The following is a 24938-nucleotide window of genomic DNA, read 5'->3' as shown; positions in this document are numbered from 1 at the left end:
AAGTTTTCAGTGCTGACAGTAGATAAAAATATGTAAACTCTGATTATTCAAGAAAAAATATTAAAACTGGATTTCCTTCCCCAACCTGGAGTGATTTGTGACTTAGATCTCCATAGGCAGAACTCAGTTGTGAAATTGAAATGTTACCACATGCCAATATTTAATTCTCATGTGAAGGTGGGAACTTTGATACATTTGGCCAAGGGAATGTATAATGAGGTAATTACTTGGTGCTCTGCTTGACTCCAACATGGGATGAGAAATGCAGTGTTTTGCAGAAAATGAATCTCTACCACTCACCTTTTGACAGACAGTGTAAATTTAAGAAAAGAGTAAGAATCTCTTACATTATTTTTTATTCCTATAATCAATGACCCGAAGACATCTTTTATCAACTAATTAGAAAAGAAGAAGTCATATGGAATTTTTCAAATGCTCAGAAGTATTTAAATCTAAAAATATAACTATTATTGATAAGCACAGCACGGGGCCACTCACAGTATAAACCCTAGATGTGAATTCACATGCTGATATTCAGGAAAATTGATAATCAGAAGGAGACTGATAATATACACATTTTTTATTATATAATGCAGGAGGAGTAAGGGTATGTGGAAATAATAAAAGAAAACCAGCATAACAAGTTGATTAAAGAACTGTTTCCTTACAAGGTTTCCAATAATGCAATTATAAAAATCTTTGTGATTACAAAATAATCTTTTCTCTTTTAAATAGTGTCAGATTTTGGGACTGTGAAGAAAAGGGACTTTGAAAGACAGAAGTTGTGTTCATGGTATATAGTAAATGATGAGGCTCTGTCTGGACTTGGAAGAATCTACCAAAATGATTCTGTTAATACTCTAGTGAGTCACCCAGTGTCAGAATTCAAAGATTCATAAGATTTTGTACTTGTTCTCAAATTTATTGTTGAGATTTATTGTTCAAGTTGGGGAAGAGAGACATATAATTATAAACAGTCATTAAACAACTGATTTCTGAGTTTTGTGGTACTATTCAGAAAATAATATACTCAGCACAGACTTAAGTAATAAAAGGAGGCATCATAGGGAAGGTGGGGTCACACAGACTTGGCAGTGTGTAGACACAGCATTCCAGGTATAGGAACCCAGTCCCTGGGCTTATCAGGGATAGTGAGAAGACCCTATGACCCTACTAGAGAAGAGGTATTTGTTGGTGAATCCTGGGCAATGATTGCTCTGTTTCCATTTTGCTAGATCATTAGTGATTTTGAAAGACAGGCAGAGGGTTTTGTTTGTTTATCTTCTTCCTGTTCCTTCAGGGAAGAATGAATGAGCAGGGGAGCAGAGATAGGTTGAGGTGGAAAATTAAGACACAAAAGAGGAGACAGTATCATTTTGGTGAGAGAGCTGATGCTAGAGACACTCACCCAGAGTTTAGGAAAATGAAGCCTTGAGTTAAGGCTGAAGTGGGGGTATGAGGGGAAGGAGGCTCCTATAGAAGGCAGGTGCAAACGCCCTACTTAAGGAGGTTCCTCCACAGAATGGAGGCATCCTCCACCCCCACCCTTCACCCAGGATCAGTCTGAGCTGCGTCTTTCCTTTCTTGAAAAAGTCACATTTGAGTATCAAGACTCAGTGCGATGAGCTCAAATATCAGACTAGAGAGGGATCAGTGCCTCATTTCCACACTATGACTACGTGTACCGTGGTTTCCTTTCTCTCTGCCTGAATTTCACTCTGCTTTACTTTTCCCTCCATTTTTTCACTGATTCTCTCCTGACTGCTTTCACTCTTTCCTCTGGAATGCCCCTTCCTTCCTAATTACAGTCAGATACAATCAGCACTTCAACCCACTGTCATTGACCTGTGAGTACTTTGCTGTTGATATCACAGTGAATTCTTCTGTGAATATAGAAGGCCCTTGGAAACAGTCTGATAGAGCAGGAGCTTGACAGGAGAGGGATCATGGTGGGGCAATAAGGACTTTCTTGGGGACTAACCTATGATGGGCCCAAGAATTTCTAACCAGTCCTGAAGCAAAGTCAAGGTAAAGAAAGAAGACAAAAAGGCAAATAGAGAAAATTAAGAGAAAGATAAAACAGATGGAAGGGAAGATAGATGGGTGAGGTAAGGAGAGCTGGCATCAGTGAGAACTTCCCTCTGGCACAAATATTGTGAGTCACTTATAGTAATGGAAGTCTCCCCTGGTAGGCAACACCCCTCATTACACTTCACTGAATTCTGTCTCCTATGAAAAAAAGGTTGTGATAAAACAGAAAACAAGTGAGGGGCACCTGGGTGCCTCAGATGGTTAAGCGTCTGCCTTCGGCTCAGGTCATGATCTCAGGGTCCTGGGATCGAGCCCCGCGTCAGGCTCCTGGCTCAGTGGGGAGCCTGCTTCTCCCTCTCCCTCTGCCTCTCCCCCTGCTCATGCTCACTCTCTGTATCTCTGTTGCCTCGAATGAATAAATAAAAAAATCTTTAAGAAATTAAAAAAAAAACAGAAAACAAGTGCAACAAAGAAGAAGGACCCTATGGTTCTGTGTATAAAATTTAAATATATGAATATAAATGCCTATTTATTTATGTTTATATATATACATTTTTTAATAGAAGAGGGGAATTCTACCTTGCTGAAATGTTAGTTCAAATATATCTTTGAAAAAAATATATACTGTGGGTTTTGAATTAAGATAACAAGTGATTTCATTTTTTTTGTCTTCTGTGCAATAATATTTTAAAATATTTATTGGTTTATTCAGTATTGCAAAATACTTTATATGTCTCAGTACTTAACAAGTTCTGCCTTTAGAAGATGAGGGTTGTTTTTTTTTTTTATTGTTTTTGGTACTGAACACAGGGGTCAACTATATTTCCCACACTTTTCAGAACTGCTTCCTTTGATGAATGTGTAAAAGCAGATTCCTTTTATCATTCACAGTGATATTTAATGAGAAAAAGTAAATATCTGAGAAAGCATTTTTAAACAATGGAATTTTAAATTGTGCGTGAATGCTCCCTTCTAAACATCCTTTAAAGCATTAATAATGTCTTCTGTTTAGCAGTTTTTATAAGACTTTCAAGTGCACAATATTGTTTAAAACCAGTAGTTTCCTTAATTCATAACATTATCCTCATTAATAATGTCTTTTAAAATAAACAGCTTATTAACTGTAAATTCAAATTGGTGATAATAGTTACGACAGATTGAGCGCCTACTTTGTTCAGGCTGTGTTCATGTTACCTGAACAATAATACCTAATAGATTAAGCATTTACACTGTTCTCATTTACTTCTCAGTTTAGGAAGCTGAGGCTTGTAGAGGTAAGGAACTTGCCCATAATCATATAACCAAGAATTCACAAAGCCAGGGTGCTTTGACTCCATTTACTCAACACATCTTTACAGGGCACATACCATGTGCTAGGCACCATTTTAAACCCTGGGAATACAGTTTTCAGCAAAACTGACAAGATTCATACTTTCATGGGACACAGCCTTTCTCCAGGGTCCTTGCTCTCAATCATTTTGCTATGGTGCCTACATTACACATATTATATCATAACCACCTTGTGAGCATTTGATGTACGCGATTTAATAGATGAGATTCTAAAGCACTCTTGGACAAATTAACATTCTTAAGGTCTCATAGTACCATCATCTTGCAAAGCCATTGCCATTATCCCCTACTACCTCCACGGCATCAACAAACATTGGCTGAAATAAAAGTAAACTTTCATATTACAAATAGTATTTGTTTATAAGTTTCTCGGCCAGAAAGTCACTATTCCAGAGGCTAAATGTTCCATAAAGCAGAGCTGTCATAGGACTAATCTGTATTTACATGCTTTGGGAATCCCATTAAATTCCTTCTTTGTTTGGGAGTCAGTTTAGTTAGTGACATAAAAGAGACTGCCATTGCTTTGGCAAAAAACAAAATGACAATAAGAACCTATTTGTTTACTACCATCTTCCTGAATGGTAGTGAGTGCTGTGTCATCTTAAATAATAGATTTTTAAAAGCAGGCTTTTGAAACTGAAAATCACATCTGTGAAAATGTCATGGCTGTACATGGTTTCCTAAATCATTGTCCGGGCTGATTTTGCTTTTAAATTCTCAGGAAGACACACATATAATTTGTTTCCTCTTGTGTTGCCATTTCTGTATTCCCTTAAGTTTTAAGTAAATCACTAATTAGCATTTCAAAAAAATTTTAAGCTTTTATTTATTAAAGAATAGACAGAAAACTTGGGAGATTTATTGGAAAGAAAAGTAAAATCAATTGTTTGGTATGAAGCAACTCCAGATTTCTTATTTCTAAGCTCAGCATATCCCCGCCAGTCACAAAATGTGGTCTGTGTTTACTCTCTGTAATTTGTATTACAAAATATATTGAATTTTTTTCATAATCTTTTTTTCTTCTGCCTGCACAAGACTCCAGTGCCATCCCCAGACAGAAAGTAATATGTTTTAGACCCAAAACAGTATGTGACTCACACTCATGATATCCCAAACACTATTTATAATAAAACCTCTCTTAAAAATGTTTTCTAAACATATGAAAGATAATATGATGGCAAACTCACATAATTCACAAGGTTAATAAAATTTGGGGGAATACTGTTTAGGAAACGACCACTATAGAGGTCACTGACAATAGCTTTTTATGTAGATTACCAATGTATAAATTGAAAAAATAGTAAAACTGTGAAAGAATGGAGTCTTGAATGAAAAAGTTCCCACTGTTCATCATCAATTAGATCTATCCAGTCATTGCCTTTAATCTTCTTTTTGGAAAGATGATATAAAAGGGAGAGAAAGTCTTCTGGAAAATGATGTAACCATCCTGAGGATTTTATTGACTATAATATAAAATGTATGTAATATAAAATATATATAATATAAAATATATATAATATAAAATGTCAACTTATATACTTTTAAGAACTAACGTTTAGGGGCACCTGACTGGCTCAGTCGGTAGAGCATGAGATTCTTGATCATGAGTTCGAGCCCCACGTTGGGTGCAGAGATTAATTAAAGAAAAAGAAAAGAGAGAGAGAACTAACATTTATTTTTTAAATTATGTAAAATGTAGTCAATAATCTCTGATTATTGTCTCTGAACCCCTATGACAACTACTATTGAAACTTTAACATCCAAACACATATTGAATTGCCCAATAGACTCTAAAATATTTACCTGGACCTTGTTTACCTTGTTCAAAAGATTATGCTTCTTGCCGTCAAACATCATTGACTTTAATCTCTGATTATTCTTCTGATGTAGTATTTCCCAGATGAAAATACATTTTACTATCAGTTAAAGACTAAGATTAAGAATTGGCTTTGTAGGAGGACTTTTTAAATTCAATGTGTTTGTTATTGTTTTAAGTCTGTTACTATTTTTAGAGAAAATGCAGCAAGGGAATATGTTTGATAATAAAATTTCAGTTGATGAAACATCACCTAGTGTTTGTGCAATACTGAAAACATTATTTTGATCTAGGCGGCAATATAAAAGTAGAGGAGGAGAGAGGAAAAGGAAACAGAAAGAATAGATGGATGAAAGGAGGACAGGTCTTAAAATTAGGCTTGAATTGGATCACCTTAAATGGTTTATACCCTGACTGGGAAAACATAGAGTGATGGAAAAATGGAATGGAGGATACACTGTGGCATGATCTATATGAAAATCCTCCACCTGTGGGGCACCTGGGTGACTCAGTCAGTTGGCTCTTGGATTCAGCTCAGGTCATGATCTCGGGGTCCTGGAATCGAGCCCTGCGTCAGGCTCCCCACTCAGCTGGGAGTCGGCTCGAAGAATTCTGTCCTTCTCCCTCTGCCCCTCCCCCCGGCTTGCACTCTCTCTCTAAAACAAATAAATTAATTAAAAGAAAAAAGAAAATGCCCCCCCCCCGTTTGATAGCAGTTTTATTAACCTAATTCTTCAGTATAGCTTCTAAGACCTAATATTCATATGTAGATTCTGTAAATCAGGAATTTTAAGACTTTATTTAGGAAAAATATTCAGGTTGATTTCTGGGGTATTGAGAACAATTTGATAGTTACCTACTTGTGTTACAGATGAGCTTACGGTCCTCCTACTATGCTGCCATCTTAGGTCCCCCCTGGAAAAATATTCAGATCTGAATGGAGAACATTTGATTCAAAAGTGATCTGAATGGAGAATTCAAGTTTATAAGGACAAAAGTGTTTCCAGTGATACTATCTGTGCCTCCTCAATCACAATGCTGTCTCTTTCATCTCTATGCACCTGCAATTTGATATAATACCTACTAAGTACAAGGCATTCAACACAAAGGAATTTAAAGTTGTGAATTACTATCTTCAAACAGGAGATAAATGTCTCTATTTCCAAACTATTGGCAAAGTCTCTGAGGAAAAGATCTTTGATGATTCTCCGAGGAGGGAAATAAAGCAACTCAGTATAATAAGCAAAATGTTAGGTTTAGTATGCCCCCGGTTTCAGAGCATAAGAAACTTGGAGTTGGGAAACAGATATATCTGGGCTGCATGTCAGCTCTTTCCCCTTCACACACTGGCTGTGTAACCTTGGGCAAGTTACTCACCTTCTCTGAAACTGTTTCTCTGTCTGTAAGGTGGAATTAAAAATCTGTAGCCACAGAGGCTCATTAACATTAAATGAGGTGATGCGTTTGAAAGTTCTAGTTCAGTCCCTGACAAAGTAGACAATCAGGAAATGTTAAGAGATAATGAGAATAACTTTGCAATGGTGTACCATAAGGCCAGCAGCTTTTCCTGTCGAAGTGAAGCATTTTCTGTGTGAAAAGAATGTTTCCCCAGGAAGATAAGATATTATGACTTAACCCGCAGCTTTTGTCAGTTTGGCAAAGGTTAAACTTACAAAAAAAAAAAAAAAAAACCCACAGAAATTTCTAATTCATTATAAGTCAGCCTATCACGTCTTCAAAGCCATTCTGTTATGAATTTAAACTAGTATTGCAGAGTTAAATGAAATTTCACTTCTGGCTTGTTCTGCTCCTCCAGATAGATTCATTATATAGTTTAACATCAGGGAACAGTTTGGAAAAACCATTTTTTAAGGTTTTTATCCAGATTTTTAAATCTGACATTGATTGAACTTGAATAGCTACTGACTTTACTCCACTTGATCTCTCACTTTTCATGATCATCACATTAACTTTATCCATAAAAATACATACAGGAGTAGACTATTATGATTCGGCATTCCTAGAAAATAATTGTTCCATTCCCCAGCGAGGGGGGGAAATTTTCCTTGCAAATGCAGCATATATGTGTGTATATGTCTCTGTTTAAGAAACTAGTATCATGGGGCGCCTGGGTGGCTCAGTCGTTAAGCGTCTGCCTTCGGCTCGGGTCATGATCCCAGGGTCCTGGGATCGAGCCCCGCATCGGGCTCCCTGCTCCGCGGGAAGCCTGCTTCTTCCTCTCCCACTCCCCCTTCTCTCGCTGTGTCTCTCTCTGTCAAATAAATAAAACCTTTAAAAAAAAAAAAAGAAAGAAACTAGTATCAGAATATAAGATCATATAGCATTAGCCTCTTACCTTCCTGTCATTGGTGCACCACACAATTTGGTTAGATACAGAAAACTGATGTCTTGTTTAAATCTACTTTAGCAGTCGAAGTGAAAGGAAATCACAGCCTCAAACTTGAGGAAAAGTGCTCTGTAGATTGTGAAAAATCCCTCAATGATCCCATTTTGTACACAGTCTCCTGTCCAATGTTTAATCCCATCTTCAAAGGTAATTGTCGAGGTTAAAAATAAAGGATTTGAGGAAAGTGGAAAAGCCACTTGGTCTGTTGTCTCCCAAATGCATTAAAAATATCGCCTCCATAAGGTATCCTGAAGAAGCATCCAAATTATAGGGCTGGGGAGAGCCACTATTGAAAAATACTGCACTGTATCTTCATGTGGTGTTTAAGATTAACTACTACCCACATTTTTTTCAGAGTCATTTCAGAGGATCAGCTAAAAATGCTATTAACTATAAGAGACTCCATCTGCCAAAGTGTATTAAAGTGACATACCATTAATGCTAGTTCAACCTAAAAAAAAAAAAAATCATCCTGTAATGAAATGCTTTGTATAAACGCAGGAAAGCTAGGAAACTCACAGTTCTCTACAAAATTAGCCAGTATTTGAGACCAGTGATGGCATGATACAGAAATGGTAATTTGATTCCCTGTAATGGCTTAGTAATGACCCCTTACTACTTATCCAGAGATGTGTTTGCTTTTGTGAAAATGTCTCACAGACCTAGAAATAAATGACCTTTCTCCAAAATGAAGGAAGGATTTTGAAGAAGCAAGTGTGCTTAAAAAGAAGGGAAGTGTATTTTCCTTGCCCACTTCCCAACATTTCTCCCTAACAAATAAAAACATAGAGATGAACACACCTTATACACAAATGCACTCATGGGCACACGCACTCGCATGCACACACACACACACACACACAGTACTGAAGGCGTGTCTATAAAAAACATTTTTAAAAGTGAATTTGTCTTTTTCAAAATGGGAGCAGCAAACACTGAACCCAGTCCGCTAACATATTTGGGGTAGTCCTAATCTCCTTCCATGCGTGTCTTTAGTTCAGATATTGACATGATTACAAATGAGGACCCGAATGAGATGAAAGTGTCTGCAATACTTTACTGGCTTCTGAAACTCGCTAATAAAGCACCATCAGGATATGCAGAGGTCAAATTGGGAGAAAATAAAAGCTAGCGTACTCTCCTGATGATTTATAATTTGACCAAATTCACTGTCTTTATCTGATCAAATTATGAGAGCCCCACTTAGAGGCATCAATCATTGTGGAGTTCCTATGTGAAGAACGTGATGGAGAGTATTTTCTCTTAACCACACATGAAAGTCAGAAATAAGAGGGAATCTTCTTTAGGAGCAGAGACTTTATGACCCGAGGATCTTAATGTCTCCGTTTTCAAATCAGAGATGGCTCTACACATAGACAGGATCATCGTCCAGAAAATACTAGGTGCTTTAACACCTTGGACTTGCTTCCCCACTGCCCAGCTTGTCTCCATCTTTCCTCCTGCCTGCCTTGAAATTTTCTTCTTTCGGTAGGCACCTGGTCTCTATAAGTTTGCTATTAAATATGCTGCCTGGGAGAATTTTCTGACCTTTGCTTTAAGTGGAGATTTGTTCATCAGGTTATCTAGCTGACACTTGTGTCTCTGATACAATAAGTTATATTTCATAGTTAAATTTCAAAGAAGAAAGAGAAGATATATGTGAAATTGTTATCATTTGACTTTCATCATTATCACTGGACTTTCTTACAGTTGTGTTCAGATATCCCTATTATCTGGCTTTACTTTATATTTCTATACTATTTTCTACTGTTCCCTTTCATGTTCCATTGATTGGCCTTTTGACTCTTCCCTGTATGAGCCTCACACTTTTCCACACCTGTGACTTTGTTCATGCTTTTTCTGAAGCCCTCACAAATGTCACATCCTTGATAATTTGTCCATTGGTAGATGAGATCACTTGAGACAGCTGTACACAGCAAAGACTTTAGTTCCAAAGAGCTTTTGAGTGGTTCTCGAATTATAATGTGCATAAAAATCACCTGGAGTGTTTGCCAATGATGGAGATTTTGTGGCTCAACCTCAAAGATTCTGATTTAGTAGTTCTATGAAATCCCAGAATGTGCACTGTTAATCACCAGGTGACTCCAACTCCAATGCAGGTGATTCTGGGGCCTCTAAGAAACACTGTTCTAAAAACATCTCTCCTCTGTTTTTAAAATTTCTGGCAAAAAGCTTACCAGAAAACATTTTTTTTTTCAAAGCACAAATGTCATCAAAATTGTTATTAAGTCCCAGAAATTCCATTCTAGAAACATTCGAATACAGGCATTTTTACCCTCTGCCTTCCTAGCCGGATTGAAAGTATTTAGTTGGAACACAGCTAAATATGGGTTAATGACATTGCTATTAATCACTTTTTGAGAAAATGTAGGCATCCCGAGAACATGCTGTAATTTTCATCACTTTTATACTGCCGCTGCCAGCTCTGGAGTTAAAGAGTAACAAAACAACTATTTATGAAAAGGGCAGGTTTAAGATGAAAATAATTATTTTGCAAAAGTGAGGAAACAGTATCAGAGCCTGCAAACTGTGCTCTTCCAACTGGAGAATCCTGTGTTTGTAATAAATTCCTTTTGCTCTGGATGAGTTCTGCATTTTCAATGAGGTTAACTTGGCAACATTCTAGTTGATTTTAATAAAAATAGCTGCTTTGAGGACAGGGAGCTGAGGTTGCCAAATTTACAGCTGCCTTGCACAATTACTCTTACACCACCTTCAGGGTTACTTAGAACCAGTAAGCAAATTAAGTGTATCGATTGCAATTTTGTTGGACTAACAACCCCCCCTCCTTTTTTTTTTAAGGAATAAACTTGATTCCTTTCAGTATGTGTCTGTTCAGAGTGATCTCTTTTCTTTTCAGCCATAACACAAAGACAACATCATGGCTGGATCCACGACTTGCGAAAAAGGCTAAACCTCCAGAAGAGTGCAAAGAGAATGGTAGGTCATTAAGTTTCTATGATGTTTCTGCATTGCGCTTTGAGCATGTTTGTGTTTCTTAAAGGAGGGTCTCACCTCAAGAAGCAGTCATGTGGTTGAGACAGTTTGAAAGATGTAATATTTAATGCTCAGCTGAGAGAGAATTAACACAGCTTTTCAGCAGTGCCATGTGGTTTTCCTTTCTCTCTCTGAGGAGACGGTCCCGGATATCACATCTCTGTCATCTCTGTTGGTTCTCTGTGACTCCTGGCCTGACTTTCCACCACCTTCTAAGGACTTTTTGTTTGCAATGTGTCTCTCTGAGGGCTCTGATCCTTTCACTGGAATCGAACATGATGTATAGAGAAACACTATTGTGGAACTATAGATAATAGTGATTTTTGTGTTTAAAGGCATGGCATTCTGCTAGTTATTAAGGAATCCGTGGTATAAAGGTCTGTCCATAGGGCTACTTTCCTTTAATCAACTATTTGAATTAAATAACCAATTGCATGAATATCCTGGGTTATCCATAGTATTTTGTAGTTTCCAATGTAATGATATTAACTTGCTTAGAAATAGACTGTTTTCACGTATGGGAAGAATGTTTTTGAGCAGTTTTGAGGGTTAGATGAGTGTAAACCTTGCTTTGAAATTAGTAAATTATATGGATGAAGTCTGTTAAGAGATGACACTTGTAATTTTTAAAGATATTGAGTTTAATGTGAAAAGCGCAGTTAAAATTTAGCTAAAATGATAAGTAGCATACTCTCCTTGTGATTTATTATTTGACCACAATCCAGCCTTTATCTCCTCAAGCTTCTAGAGTCCTGTTCACAGGCATCTATCATTGAGAAGCTCTTAAAGGTGGAGAAAGTGATGAGGAGAGTTTCAACTTTTAAAAAAGCTTTTGAAACATCAACTTTTTAAAAAGTCTCTAATTCTGAAAGTCCTTTGATTTTAGCAATAGCTCTGGCTTTCCCAGATAATATTTTGATAACATTGTTTGTTTCCATAAGATAACTATTCACAAGCTAGCTATACACTGGGTTAAATTAAAAATTATAGTGTACCATTTATATGTACATTAAATATCCAGTTTTAATCACTATCTATATTAAATTTTATAGTCATAGCTGTATCTGTCTGCCTTCTGTATAATAGCATGATCGCATGTGTTTGAATCCCATAAAATTATTATGTGACCTGAACTTTTGAGCACCATTAGGTTATATATTTCATTGACACCAATAAGACGTGTGCTGCAGATTGTAATCTGTTATAAATTAAAGTGGCCTGATCCGCTGTGTATGGAAGTTACAATTTACTTTTGCCACAGATGTAAAACCTTAGTATATCCTAATTAAAATGAAGTTAGCGATTTGCAGTGCTATGACATATTGAACTTCTCAGCCGTCTTATTCTTTTCATTAGAAAAAGCTATTAAAATCAAATTTTAAAATTCTGGCAGAGATGTAGGCATAAGACATTGCATAATCTTAATATTCCAGTGTTACCAGTGTTTCCCACATCTGCACTTGTCTGTCTTCTCAGGATAGTAGGTGCCTAAACTATGATGCCAGTGTCTGCGAAGCACATGTCACTGAAAAAAACAAGCCCTAGAACACAGTCTTGTAGTTCAGAATGACTTCTAACCAGTCAATTACTATTTGTCTTCATTTTCTACAAAATAAATCGCTCTTAGATTTTATTCCATATATTATTGGAATGTTTTACAATGGAAAATAACATCTAGTTAGGTAGAATACTATTATTCCAGACATATATTTTGAGTTTCCTTGCCAAGAAAATTGCTTTCAGGTAGTACTGTTACTTCTGTTTTATTTTTCTTTAAAACATAGGTTAAAATTGCATGTGTAATCGTTGGATGTTAATGGATTGCTGTTGAGCTCGCCAATTAAGTCAGGCTTCTTTATACATTCTGCTCAGGCCAAACGAAGTAGAGTAATATTCTGAATGCTGGAATGTGTGTAAAATGTGTATAAAAAACTATAGAGGCTCAAGATGATAAGATTTTTCTCCAGCAAACATTTATCCTCTTCATGCCAGGGAGATAGAGTGGAGGCTAATTCTTTAATCCAATCTGGAGTTGAGCCAATAGGTGGTTGGGTTGAGTTTTGGTAAGACCCTGTTTATCTCTGGTTTATTTCTGTTATAGGATGTTTGCCGAGGGTTTTCAACTAACACCCCATTTGTAGGTTAGCAAGCATCTTCTATAATAGGTCAGGTCACGTATATTTTAGGTTTTTTGGGTCATCCAGTCTCTTTGTAACTCCTTACTATGCAAAAGCAGGCAGAATCAATATGTAACTAAAGAGCATGGATGTATTTTGATAAAGCTTTGTTTAAGAACAGAGAATTTGAGTTTCGTATACTTTCGGAAATCGAGTATCAAAATACTACTCTTTTGATTTTTTTTTTTTTTGCAACCATTTAGAAGTATATAAATTGTTCTTCATTTCTGGACCATACAGAAATAGAGGCAGGCTGGATTTGGTCCACAGGACAAACCCAGGCCCAGTGTGTTCATGTGGGGCCTTCCTCTTGGCAGGTCTTGAATGCCAATATTTTAAAAATATTTTTTCTTCTTAGTATTGCAAGACTGACAAAAATCTGTGGTGCATTTCAGGGGTTTTCGCTTAGCTTTTGCCTCTAGACCTTGCAGCTTCTGAATCTGACAAATGTCATCATGGGGTAATGGGTTGTGTGTTTAAGATCTCTCAAGTCTATATTTTGTCACTCCAGTCCCGCAAGACTCCTCTACTTTCTGCTGGCTCTAGCAGTGGCCTTCTACCTGGGCCAAGTCTGGGTTTTTCCCACAGCCCACAATCAATAAAATCAGCTGCAAATTCTTCCCTCACCTCTCCAGGGTTTTCTCCTCTTTGGAATCCTAGACCTGTGGTTTCTAATGTAATGTAGCACTCCATTAGCTGTGGTTTCAGCTCTGATCCCTTTAAGCTGCTCATTTTTTACATTTTGTATAGATTTTCTGTGTGTTCTCATGGCTTATAAGCTTCTCATTCCATCCGACCTGGAAGCAAAAGTTTTATGCAGTACTTTTAAAAAACATTTTAGACCTTATTGGGTTGCATACCATGAATTCTTGATTATTATCATAATTAATATTTTAATCTCTCAAAATGGAATTCCATGATGTGTATGCGTGCATACTATTATGAATGTACATAGTTACATGTGGATGCAGATGCAGATGTGGATACATGTTGTAAATGTGGGCGCTCGTACTTCTGTTAACATTGGCAGGAAAAGTTAATTCCTTGGTCAACTATAAAAAGAAGAAGCTGAGTAAAAAAGAGATGGAAGGGAGGGATCAACTGATTTAAATTATTCTTGGGTTACAGAAAAAACTAGCAGATGTTTTCTTATTGTTATCAAAGGGGACATGGGAACACAGATGGCTCCATACAAATACATATTAAACAACCATCTATTGACACCAAAGCAACCATTCTGATTTCTTACCTGAAGGATAATACTGCTACTAAACATAAAAGCATACTTCCTTCTCTCACAATACACTTGAAAATACTGAAGTTACTACATTCTGCGCATTTGTCATCGCTCTGCATTTTAGAGTTTTAGCACCAGTCTACATCACAGAAAAAAGTCTCCTCCTACTACTGGATTCTAATATTAGTATTTGGGGGAGTGCCATTTAGCAAGCCAAGATAGTCTTTTACAAAAGGCCACAGAAATTGCAGTTAACTATTACACAGTGTGGATGCAAGATCCGTGAACTGTGTATAAAACATCATCATATTTGTCTTTGGCCCTCAGAATCAATACCACGGTGTTTCTGTTTAGACATTTCTAATCACAAACATCCCAGCGGTGACACATCCCCCACGAATCACTGAGCTAGGGTTAACATCAAAAGTGATTCTCAGGGGGCGCCTTGGTGGTTAGGTCATTAAGTGTCTGCCTTCTACTCCAGTTGTGATCCCAGAGTCCTGCGATCGAGCCCCGCATCGGGCTCCCTGCTCCGCGGGAGGCCTGCTTCTCCCTCTCCCACTCCCCCTGCTTGTGTTCCCTCTCTCGCTGTGTCTCTCTGTCAAATAAATAAATAAATAAAATCTTAAAAAAAAAAAAGTGATTCTCAGGTCATGATCTCATGAGTCATTAGATCGAGCCCCACATGGGGCTCTGTGCTCAGGAAGGGAGGAGTCTGCTTGAGATTTTCTCCCTCTGCCCACGCACTCACACTCTCTTTCTCACATAAATAAGTCTTTTTAAGAAATGCTTCAAGCCTTGTAGGACCGTTCTTTTCTTAAAGTTGAAATGTAATTAAATTATCACATTCAGGAGAGGAAATTGTGTGAAATTTGGAGTCGTGGAAAGCTCTAATCCAAACACAAATCTGTGGGTTCTTGGGCTGGGTGCTTAATTTCTGAGAGCCTAGGTTTTCTTACCTGTAAAATGGGAAGCATATCTGTTTCATGCAGATTTAGTTTCAAATATAAGAGGGACAGTGCTTGAGGCGCCACAGGCTCTCAATAATTGCTCCTTTCTTTTCCTTCCTCTGTGTTCTGAGCCAACAAATAGCCTCATAGAAGACAAAGGGAGGAATTAGAATAGTTGGCCTACCTTAAGGGACTTGAATTATTCTAGAGTGTCCTGGAGAGATGGAAATGAACAAACCCATGTAGGCTAAAATTATCCGCCTACCTAATTCCAACCTAATATTGATAGATCGGAGGTTGTCCCTCCTCCATTCTGTTACAGTGACTCTAAATTCTCACGAAGTTGTAATCACAGCTGTGCGAACTAGGTGGATTCATTTCTATATTCTATGTCTTTGAGTTAATAAGGGAGTTGTCTCATGTTACGGAAAAAAAAAAAAATCGCATAATCTTAACCTGTTTACCTACATGAGAACTGCATTTCCATTGACATTTAGTTAAAGTTTTGAACTATTACTTTATCTTTAAAAAAAAAAAGGTGTCCAAAATGCACATAAATGAAGACAGCATAAGCTATGTTTTGTAATATTTATTAAGTGGATTTTTTTTTTCAAGAGGAGGAGGTTTGCCTTTTTAAAATAATAGAAAACATTAATTAGTTTTAGGTCATTTCTTTTTTTAAAATTCTTTTTCAAGTTTTTATTTAAGTTCCAGTTAGTTAATATACAGTGTAATATTAGTATCAACTGTACAATATAGTGATTCATCACTTACATACAAAACCCAGTGCTCATCACAAGTGCCCTCCTTAATCCCCATCACCCATTTAACCCATTCCCCGCCTCCCCCCCACACCTCCCCTCCAGCAACCCTCAGTTTGTTCTCTATAGTTACGAGTCTGTTCTCTGGTTTGTTACTCTCTATTTTTTTTATCCCCCTGTTCATTTGTTTTGTTTCTTAAATTCCACATATTAGTAAAATCATACAGTATTTGTCTTTCTCTGTCTGACTTATTTCACTTAGCATTATACTCTCTAGCTCCATCCATGTTGTTGCAAATGGCAAGATTTCATTCTTTTTTATGGCTGATATATTCTGTTTTATGTAAATGTACATTCACCAGTCAATGGACATTTGGGCTCTTTCTATAATTTGGCTATTGTTGATAATGCTGCTATAAACATCGGGGCGTGTCCCTTTCAATCGTTATTTTTGTATTCTTTGGGTAAATACCTAGTAGTGCAATTGCTGGATCATAGTGTAGCTCTACTTTTAACTTTTTGAGGAACCTCCATGCTGTTTTCCAGAGTGTCTACACCCCAGTTTGCATTCCCACCAATAAATATAACCAAATTAATTTTACCTTTGAATATTTGTTTTCCTAATCTAATAAACCTGCTAAGATTGTTTGTAAAGCACCTTGAAATTTTTCCACTAGGAAGAATTCAGTAAAACAGACTCTAGGGGCACCTGGGTGGCTTAGTCGGTCAAGTGTCTGCCTTCGGCTCTGGTCAAAGATCCCCAGTGTTAACACCTTACATAAATATAATACTATATAAAAATCAGGAAATTGACATTGGTACAATCCACAGAATTTATTTCACCAGTTATACAAGTACTGATGTGTGTGTGTGAATGATATAATTCATGCAATTATATCACGTATGTAGTTACATGTGACCTATGGCCACAATCAAGAGGGTTTCCCTTTCTCTGCATCCTCGCCAACATCTGTTGTTTCCTGTGTTGTTAAATTTAGCCATTCTGACAGGTGTGAGGTGATATCTCATTGTAGTTTTGATTTGTATTTCCCTAATGATGAGTGATGTTGAGCATCTTTTCATGTGTCTGTTAGCCATCTGTATGTAGTTTTAGGTCATTTCTTAAGTGAATTTCTTAACTGCCACACAGATTAGGAAATGCATACTTTTATTTTCACAGTTCACATTCTGTTCCTAGAGTGCGTAGTTTATTTCTTTTTAGAATAGAGGCTTTGGCCTATTGTCTCATTAAATTTGTATTGATAATTAGGGATCCTAATTTCTCAAGAATAAATATGGCCAAATTAATTACACATTTGAATATTTGTTTTCCTAATCTAATAAACCCGCTAGGATTGTTTGTAAAGCACCTTGACATTTTTCCACTAGGAAGAATTCAGTAAAACAGACTCTAGGGGCACCTGGGTGGCTTAGTCGGTCACGTGTCTGCCTTCGGCTCTGGTCATGACCTTGCGGTCCTGTCCCTTGTCCCCTGCTCAGCGGAGAGTCTGCTTCTCCCTCTCCCTCTGCCCCTTCCCCCCCCACTCATGCACTCACATGCTCTCTCTCTCTCTCTCAAATAAATGAATAAAATCTTAAAAAAAAAGACTCTAAAGATACTAACTATTCAAGTACTAAAACTTTAAAATTGAAAAGTCATTGATATATTGAACTCCTATCTTTAAATATTATGAACAAACTAATTTGGATGCTATTTTGTTTCTATGCTGATATTTAGGGTGTTTTATTAAAAAATTAAGGAAATTTAAAATATCTTAATAGAAACTTCTTATTTTGCTAACTGGTAATTATTCATATTAGTCATGATTTTTTATAGCAGCACTTTGAGGTATGCTTCATCCAATGATATAGTACCCTTTCCAGTATTTTTAGCTTAGGAGTACTACGGAATACCAAAACTTTAGGAATATAAATCTTTTGTGGAGGAAATAATAAAATCAAACCCAAATAAATCATATGCGATGGATATTCCACTGCTTTGCCCCAATACCAAATTCTGCTGTTTATGGCTGGCATCTTTTCTAACTGGTCTCAGTCTACTCTGACTGGTTAGTGTCCAGACCATAGAAATTGTCAAATATTTTGAATATCATTTTTGCACTAATTATTTATGTATTTCTCTCTTCTACCTGCAATCTTTATCAGGGCTATAAAATAGTACCTGTGTAAGGATTTTAAAATTCTGTCCTTTTATTCTTGATTGCTCAAGTGTTTTTTATGTTTGGGAATGAGTTATGTCTTGTCTTCACTGCTCAATGCATACAAGTTTGAAGGTAATATTGATATCATCAAATCTGCTTGTTCTGTATAGCAGCAAGATAATTTCAAAATATTTCAAATATGACTTTTCAAAATTTTTTATTTTGAAATATTTATAAATTCACAGGAAATTACAAAAGAGGGTACAGGGAGGGCCCAAACACCCCTAACAAAGACCCCCAATATTCACATCTTACATAAATATAATACTATATAAAAATCAGGAAACTGACATGGGTACAATCCACAGAATTTATTTCACCAGTTATATAAGTACTGGTGTGTGTGTGTGTGTGTGTGTGTATTTTCATGCAATTATATCACATATGTAGTTACATGTGACCATGGCCACAATCCAGTCATAACTCTTCCATCCCACACGACTCTCTCATGCTACTGCTTTATGTCCATATCCATCCCCTCTCACTGCACAATTCCTAACCCTTAACAACCACTAATCTGTTCTCCATGTCAACTTCTTTGTTATTTCAAAAATATTCTATAAATGGAATTATACAGTATATAAACTTTTGAGATTGACTTTTTTCACTCAACTTAATTACATTGAAACCCATTCAAGTGTGTGTATGAATAGTTTGCTACTTTTTATGTACCACTGTTTAAGCATTTACCCATTGAAGGACATCGAGGTTGATTCCAGCTTTTAGTTAATATGAAAAAAGCTGCCACAAACCTTTATATACAGGTTTTTACATTAACACAGTTCTCTTACCCAGAATAAAAGCTCAGGAATGTAATTACTAGGTTTTTGGGAAAGTACATTTTTAGTTTTAGAATAAGCAGCCAAACTATTTTCCAGAGTGGCTATATTCTTTTATTTCCCACCAGCAATGAACCAGTTTCTCTACATCCTTGCCAATATTTGGTGTTAGGACTTTTTATATTTTAGTCATTCTGATAGGTGTGTAATGATATTGCATTAGTTTTAATTTGTATTTCCCTAATGGCTAATGATATTGAACATCTTTTCATGTGATTATTTGTCATCTGTGTATCCTGCTCGGTAGCAAGTCTGATAATATCTTTTGCCCAATTTTTATTAGATTATTTTTTAAATTTAGTTTTAAGAGTTATTTCTATATTCTATATATATTAAGTCCCTTTATCAGATATGTTGTTTACAAACATTGTCTCCCAGTCTGTAATTTTTATTTTCATCCTCTTAACAGGGTCTTTTTCAGAGAAAATGTTTTTAATTTTGATGAAGTCAAATTTATCAGTTCTATCAATTTATCAAATTTATGAATTTTTCCTTTTGTGAAACATGCTTTCAGTATCAAGTCTAAGAACTCTTCACCCAGCCCTAGATGCCAAAGATTTTCTCATGTTTTTTTCCTAAATTGTATACTTCAATATTTGACCTGTAACTGTGATCTATTTTGAAATAATTTTTGTATAAGGTGTAAGATCTAGGTTGAGGTTTTTAAATTATTATTAGTAGTATAGCCTATGGACGTCCACTTACCCCAGTGCCTTTTGGTGAAAAGGCTGTCCTTCCTCCACTGAATTGTGTGTGCAACTTTGCCGTAAATCATTTGGGTTCCATTGATCTATGTGTCTATCTCTGCACCAGAACCATCCTGTCTAGATTACTGTAGCTATATCCTAAGCCTTAATATTGAGTAGACTGATATTCCCTACCTTATTTTTACAACTATATAGATAGGGCGCCTGGGTGGCTCAGTTGGTTAAGCGACTGCCTTCGGCTCAGGTCATGATCCTGGAGTCCCGGGATCGAGTCCCGCATCGGGCTCCCTGTCAGCAGGGGGTCTGCTTCTCCCTCTGCCCTCTTCCCTCTCGTGCTCTCTGTCTCTCATTCTCTCTCTCTCAAATAAATAAATAAAATCTTTAAAATAAATAAATAAATAAATAAAATAAAAATACATAAATAGAAAGAAACTTTAGTTAATCAGGAAAATATAACAATCCTAAATTCATATGCATCTGATAACATACCTTCAAGTTATAGATAAAGAAAAAAATTACAAATCTGAAAAGAGAATTTGAAAAATTCATGGAGTGTATTACTTCATATCCCTCTCATTACTAAATATCTTAAACAGAAAAAAATAAGAAGAAAGATTTGAATAACAGAAATAGTAATCTTGATTCAAAAGCCACATATAGATACCACACTTAGGTGGAAAATACAATTCTCAAGCACACAAAGTACTTTACAAACATTGAATACATGGTAGTCTGTAGAGCAAGTCTCAACAAATTTCAAAGTGGACATTCCTATATTACAGAAAAAAAAGATAACTAAAATACTGTCCATGCTTGGAAATATAAAAACACATTTTAACATGTGGTTTTTTTCAAATTTATTGAGATATAATTGATATATTAAATTGTGTAAGTTTAAGACATACAGCATGATCATTTGATACACATAATATATTATGAAATGACTAACACGATAAGCTTAGTTAATATATCCAACAACTCACATAATTACCTTATGTGTGGGGGGTGTGGGGATAAGAACATTTAAGATTTACTCTCTTAGCAAAAAAAAAAAAAAAAAAAAAGATTTACTCTCTTAGCAACCTTCAAGTATAATTTATAGTACTATTAACTATAATCACCATGCCGTACATTATATCTCCAGAGCTAATTCATCTTATAACTAGAAGTTTGTACCTTTTGACCAACATCTCCCCATTTCCTCCATTCCTTAGCCTTCCATTCTATTCTGTTTCTATGAGTTTGTGGGAGAGGGAGTTTTAGATTTCATATATGAGATCATACAGTATTTCTCTCTAACTTATGCATAATGCCCTCAGGGTCCATCCATGTTGTCACAAATGGCAGAATTTCCTTCTTATAGCTGAAAAATATGCCATTGTGTATGTACATTACATTTTCTTTATCCATTCACCCATTGATGGACACGTAGATTGTTTCCATTTGTTGGCTATTTTGAGTAAAGCTGCAAGGAAGATGGGAGTTCAGATACCTTGTCCAGTAGTGATTCAGTTTACTTCAGATATATGGCCAAAAGTAGAATTGCTGGATCATATGGTAGTTCTATTTTTAATTTTTTGAGGAGCCTCCATATGTTTTTCATAGTGGCTGTACCAATTTATATCCCTAGCAACAGTGCCCAAAGGTTCTCTTTTTTCTACATCTTTGCCAACACTTGATATCCTGTATATTTTTGGTAGTAGCCATTCTAACAGGTATGAGATGTATATCCTTGTGGTTCAGATACATTTCCTTATGATTAGTGATGTAGAGCACCTTTTCATGTACCTGTTAGGCATTTGTATGTCATCTTTGGAAAAATGTCTACTCAAATCCTCTGTCCATTTTTTAACTGAATTTTTTTTCTTTTCTTTTTTTACTCTTGAGTTGTATGAGTTCCTTATACATTTTGGATTTTAACTCCTTTTCGGATAAATGGTTTGAAATACTTTTTGCCTGTTCTATAGATTGCCTTTTTAAATTTTTGGTTATTGTTTCTTTTGCTATTTAGAAGCTTTTCAGTTTGGTGTAGTCCCATTTGTTTATGTTTTATTTTATTACTTTTGTTTTGGTGTCAAATCCAACAAATCATTGCCAAGATCAATGTCAAGAAGCTTTTTCCTATGTTTTCTTCTAGTGATTTTTGGTTTCAGATCCTACATTTAAGTCTTTAACCCATCTCAAGTTAATTTTTATGAGTGGTTTGATCTAAGCATTATATTTCATTTTTATGCATATGAATATCCACGTGTCTCAACATAACTTATTGAGGAAACTATATATCCCCCATTAAGGATTCCTAGCCCTCTTGTTAAATGTTAGTTGACTGTCAGTGCATGGGTTTATTTCTGGATGCTTGATTTTATCCCATTTGTCTGTGTGTCTCTTTTTATGCCAATACCACACCATTTTGATTACTTTAGCTTTGTAATATAGTTTGAAATCAGTAAATATGATGCCTTGACTTTGTTTTTCTCTCTGGATTGCTTTTGCTATTCAGGGTCTTTATGATTTCATATGAATTTTAGGATTGTATTTTTATTATGTGAAAAATGCCATTGGAATTTTCATAGCAATTACACTGAGTCTATAGGTAGCTTTGGGTAGCATGGACATTTTCACAATACTAGCTCTTCTAATACATAAATACAGGATATGTTTCCATTTATATGTGTCTTCGTCAGTTTTTTCATAAGGTTTTATATTTTCAGCATACAGAATTGACCTCCTTAGATTTATTCTTTAGAATTTATTTTTAATTCTATTGTAAATGAGATTGTTTTCTTTACTTCTTTTTCAGATAATTCATTGTTATTCTGTATCCTACAACTTTATAGAATTGTTGGTTACTTCTGATAATATTTTGGTATAGTCTTTAGGATTTTCTATATATAAAACTATATCATCCTCAAACAGAGACAATTTTATTTCTTTTCTGATTTGAATGCCTTTCATTTATTATTTTTTTTTCCTAATTTCTCTGGCTAGGACTTCTATTACTATGTTAAATGAAGTTAAATGAATAAATTAATCATTAAATGAATGGGCACCCTTGTCTTATTCTTGATCTTAGAGGAAAGATATTCAACCTTTCATCATTGAGTAGCTGTGTGCTCGTCAATATTGCTTTTATTATGTTGAGGTACATTTCTTCTATGCCCAAATTGTTGAGACTTTTTATCATGAAAGAATGTTGAATTTTTTCAATTTTTTGTGCATCTATTGAGATGATCATATGATTTTTCTCTTTCATTTCATTAATATGTTGTGTCATATTTACTGATTTACAAATGTTGAACCATTTTTGCATCCCAGTGGTATATCTCACTTGGTCAGAGTGTATGATTCTTTAATGTGCTGTTGAGTTCAATTTGCTAATATTTGATTGAGAAAGTTTATATCTGTATTTATCAGGGATGTTGTTAATTTTCTTTTCTTGTCCTTATCTGCTTTTGGTATCAGGATAATGCTGGCCTCATAAAATGACTTTGGGAGTATTCCCTCCTTCAGTTTTTTGGAAGAGTTGCAGAAGGATTGGCATTAATTTTTCTTTAAATGTTTGGTAGAATTCACCAATGAAGCCATCTGGTCCTGGGCTTTTCTTTGTTGAAAAGTCTTTTTTTATGAAAATTACAGTATTTTTATGATTATTTGTTGAATTATTTCTGGGGCATCTAGGGGGGAAAAAGCCCATACCATCTTCTCTGGGACCAGTCTAAATACTACCTTTGATACTAAATGATAATACTTTAAAGTTTATTTTACCATACACTTTCTGTTCCATCTACCAACAATCTGTGAGGTAGGTAGAGATTTTTAACTCCTACTTTTTCAGTTAATGATGCATAAACTGAAATAAAGAATTCCAAAGATTTTGAGGGCCTTGTCCAATAAATGTGAATTTAAAAATGAGGCTGAATCCAGGCCACCCAAGTTTAAAATAGATCTCAATGTTATGTCTATCATGCAACATCACAATATGTTTTAGCTGGAGACACTAAGCCTTTAAAAATATGTTTAAAAAACTGGTTTAAAATATTTTTACCTTACAATTTTGTATTTAAAAAAATAAAAGGGAACTTTTTCATACATTCTTAATATTTTCTCTGGGCTATCAATTTTTTTTTTCCGGCTTTGTCTTATCTTTTTTTGTTGTTGTTTTTTTTTAATTTTTTATTGTTATGTTAATCCCCATACATTACATCATTACATTTAGATGTAGTGTTCCATGATTCATTGTTGGTGCATAACACCCAGTGCTCCATGCAGAACATGCCCTCCTCAATACCCATCACCAGGCTAACCCATCCTCCCACCCCCATCCCCTCTAGAACCCTCAGTTTGTTTTTCATCGTCCATCATCTCTCATGGTTCGTCTACCCCTCCGATTTCCCCCCCTTCATTCTTCCCCTCTTGCTATCTTCTTCCTCTTTTTTTATTCCTTAACATATATTGCATTATTTGTTTCAGAGGTAGAGAGCTGAGATTCAACAGTCTTGCACAATTCACAGCTCTTACCACAGCACATACCCTCCCCAGTGTCTATCACCCAGTCACCCAATCCCTCCCACCCCACCACCCACTCCAGCAACCCTCAGTTTGTTTAATGAGATTAAGAACTCCTCATATCAGTGAGGTCATATGATACATGTCTTTCTCTGTTTGACTTATTTCACTCAGCATAATACCCTCCAGTTCCATCCACGTCGTTGCAAATGGCAAGATCTCATTCCTTTTGATGGCTGCATAATATTCCATTGTATATATATACCACCTCTTCCTTATCCATTCATCTGTCGATGGACATCTTGGCTCTTTCCACAGTTTGGCTATTGTGGACATTGCTGCTATAAACATAGGGGTGCACGTACCCTTTCGGATCCCTACTTTTGTGTCTTTGGGGTAAATACCCAGTAGTGCAATTGCTGGATCCTATGGTAGCTCTATTTTCAACTTTTTGAGGAACCTCCATACTGTTTTCCAGAGTGGCTGCACCAGCTTGCATTCCCACCAACAGTGTAGGAGGGTTCCCCTTTCTCCGCATCCCCGCCAACATCTGTCATTTCCTGACTTGTTAATTTTAGCCATTGTGACTGGTGTGAGGTGGTCTCTCATTGAGGTTTTGATTTGGATTTCCCTGATGCCAAGCGATACTGAGCACTTTTTCATGTGTCTGTCAGCCCTTTGAATGTCTTCTTTGGAAAAATGTCTGTTCATGTCTTCTGCCCATTTCTTGATTGGATTCTTTGTTCTTTGGGTGTTGAGTTTAAGAAGTTCTTTATAGATTTTGGATACTAGCCCTTTATCTGATATGTTATTTGCAAATATCTTCTCCCATTCTGTCGGTTGTCTTTTGGTTTTGTTGACTGTTTCCTTTGCTTTGCAAAAGCTTTTTATCTTGATGAAGTCCCAATAGTTCATTT

General features: G+C 36.0%; 1 protein-coding gene across 1 annotated transcript in view; it reads left to right on the top strand.

Moving 5' to 3' along the window:
- MAGI2 (membrane associated guanylate kinase, WW and PDZ domain containing 2) overlaps nt 1–24938 on the top strand; it is a 1351041-nt gene that overhangs the window by 893741 nt on the left and 432362 nt on the right. The window contains exon 6 of the mRNA XM_044920220.1: nt 10486–10565. Within this exon, the coding sequence (XP_044776155.1) occupies nt 10486–10565 (80 nt within the window). The remainder of the gene's footprint in view (nt 1–10485; nt 10566–24938) is intronic.

This window comes from Neomonachus schauinslandi, chromosome 12 (genome assembly GCF_002201575.2).
Source record: "Neomonachus schauinslandi chromosome 12, ASM220157v2, whole genome shotgun sequence".
NCBI lineage: Eukaryota > Metazoa > Chordata > Mammalia > Carnivora > Phocidae > Neomonachus > Neomonachus schauinslandi.
Note: the sequence above shows the minus strand (reverse complement) of the source record. Positions and strands in the feature narration are given on the sequence as shown.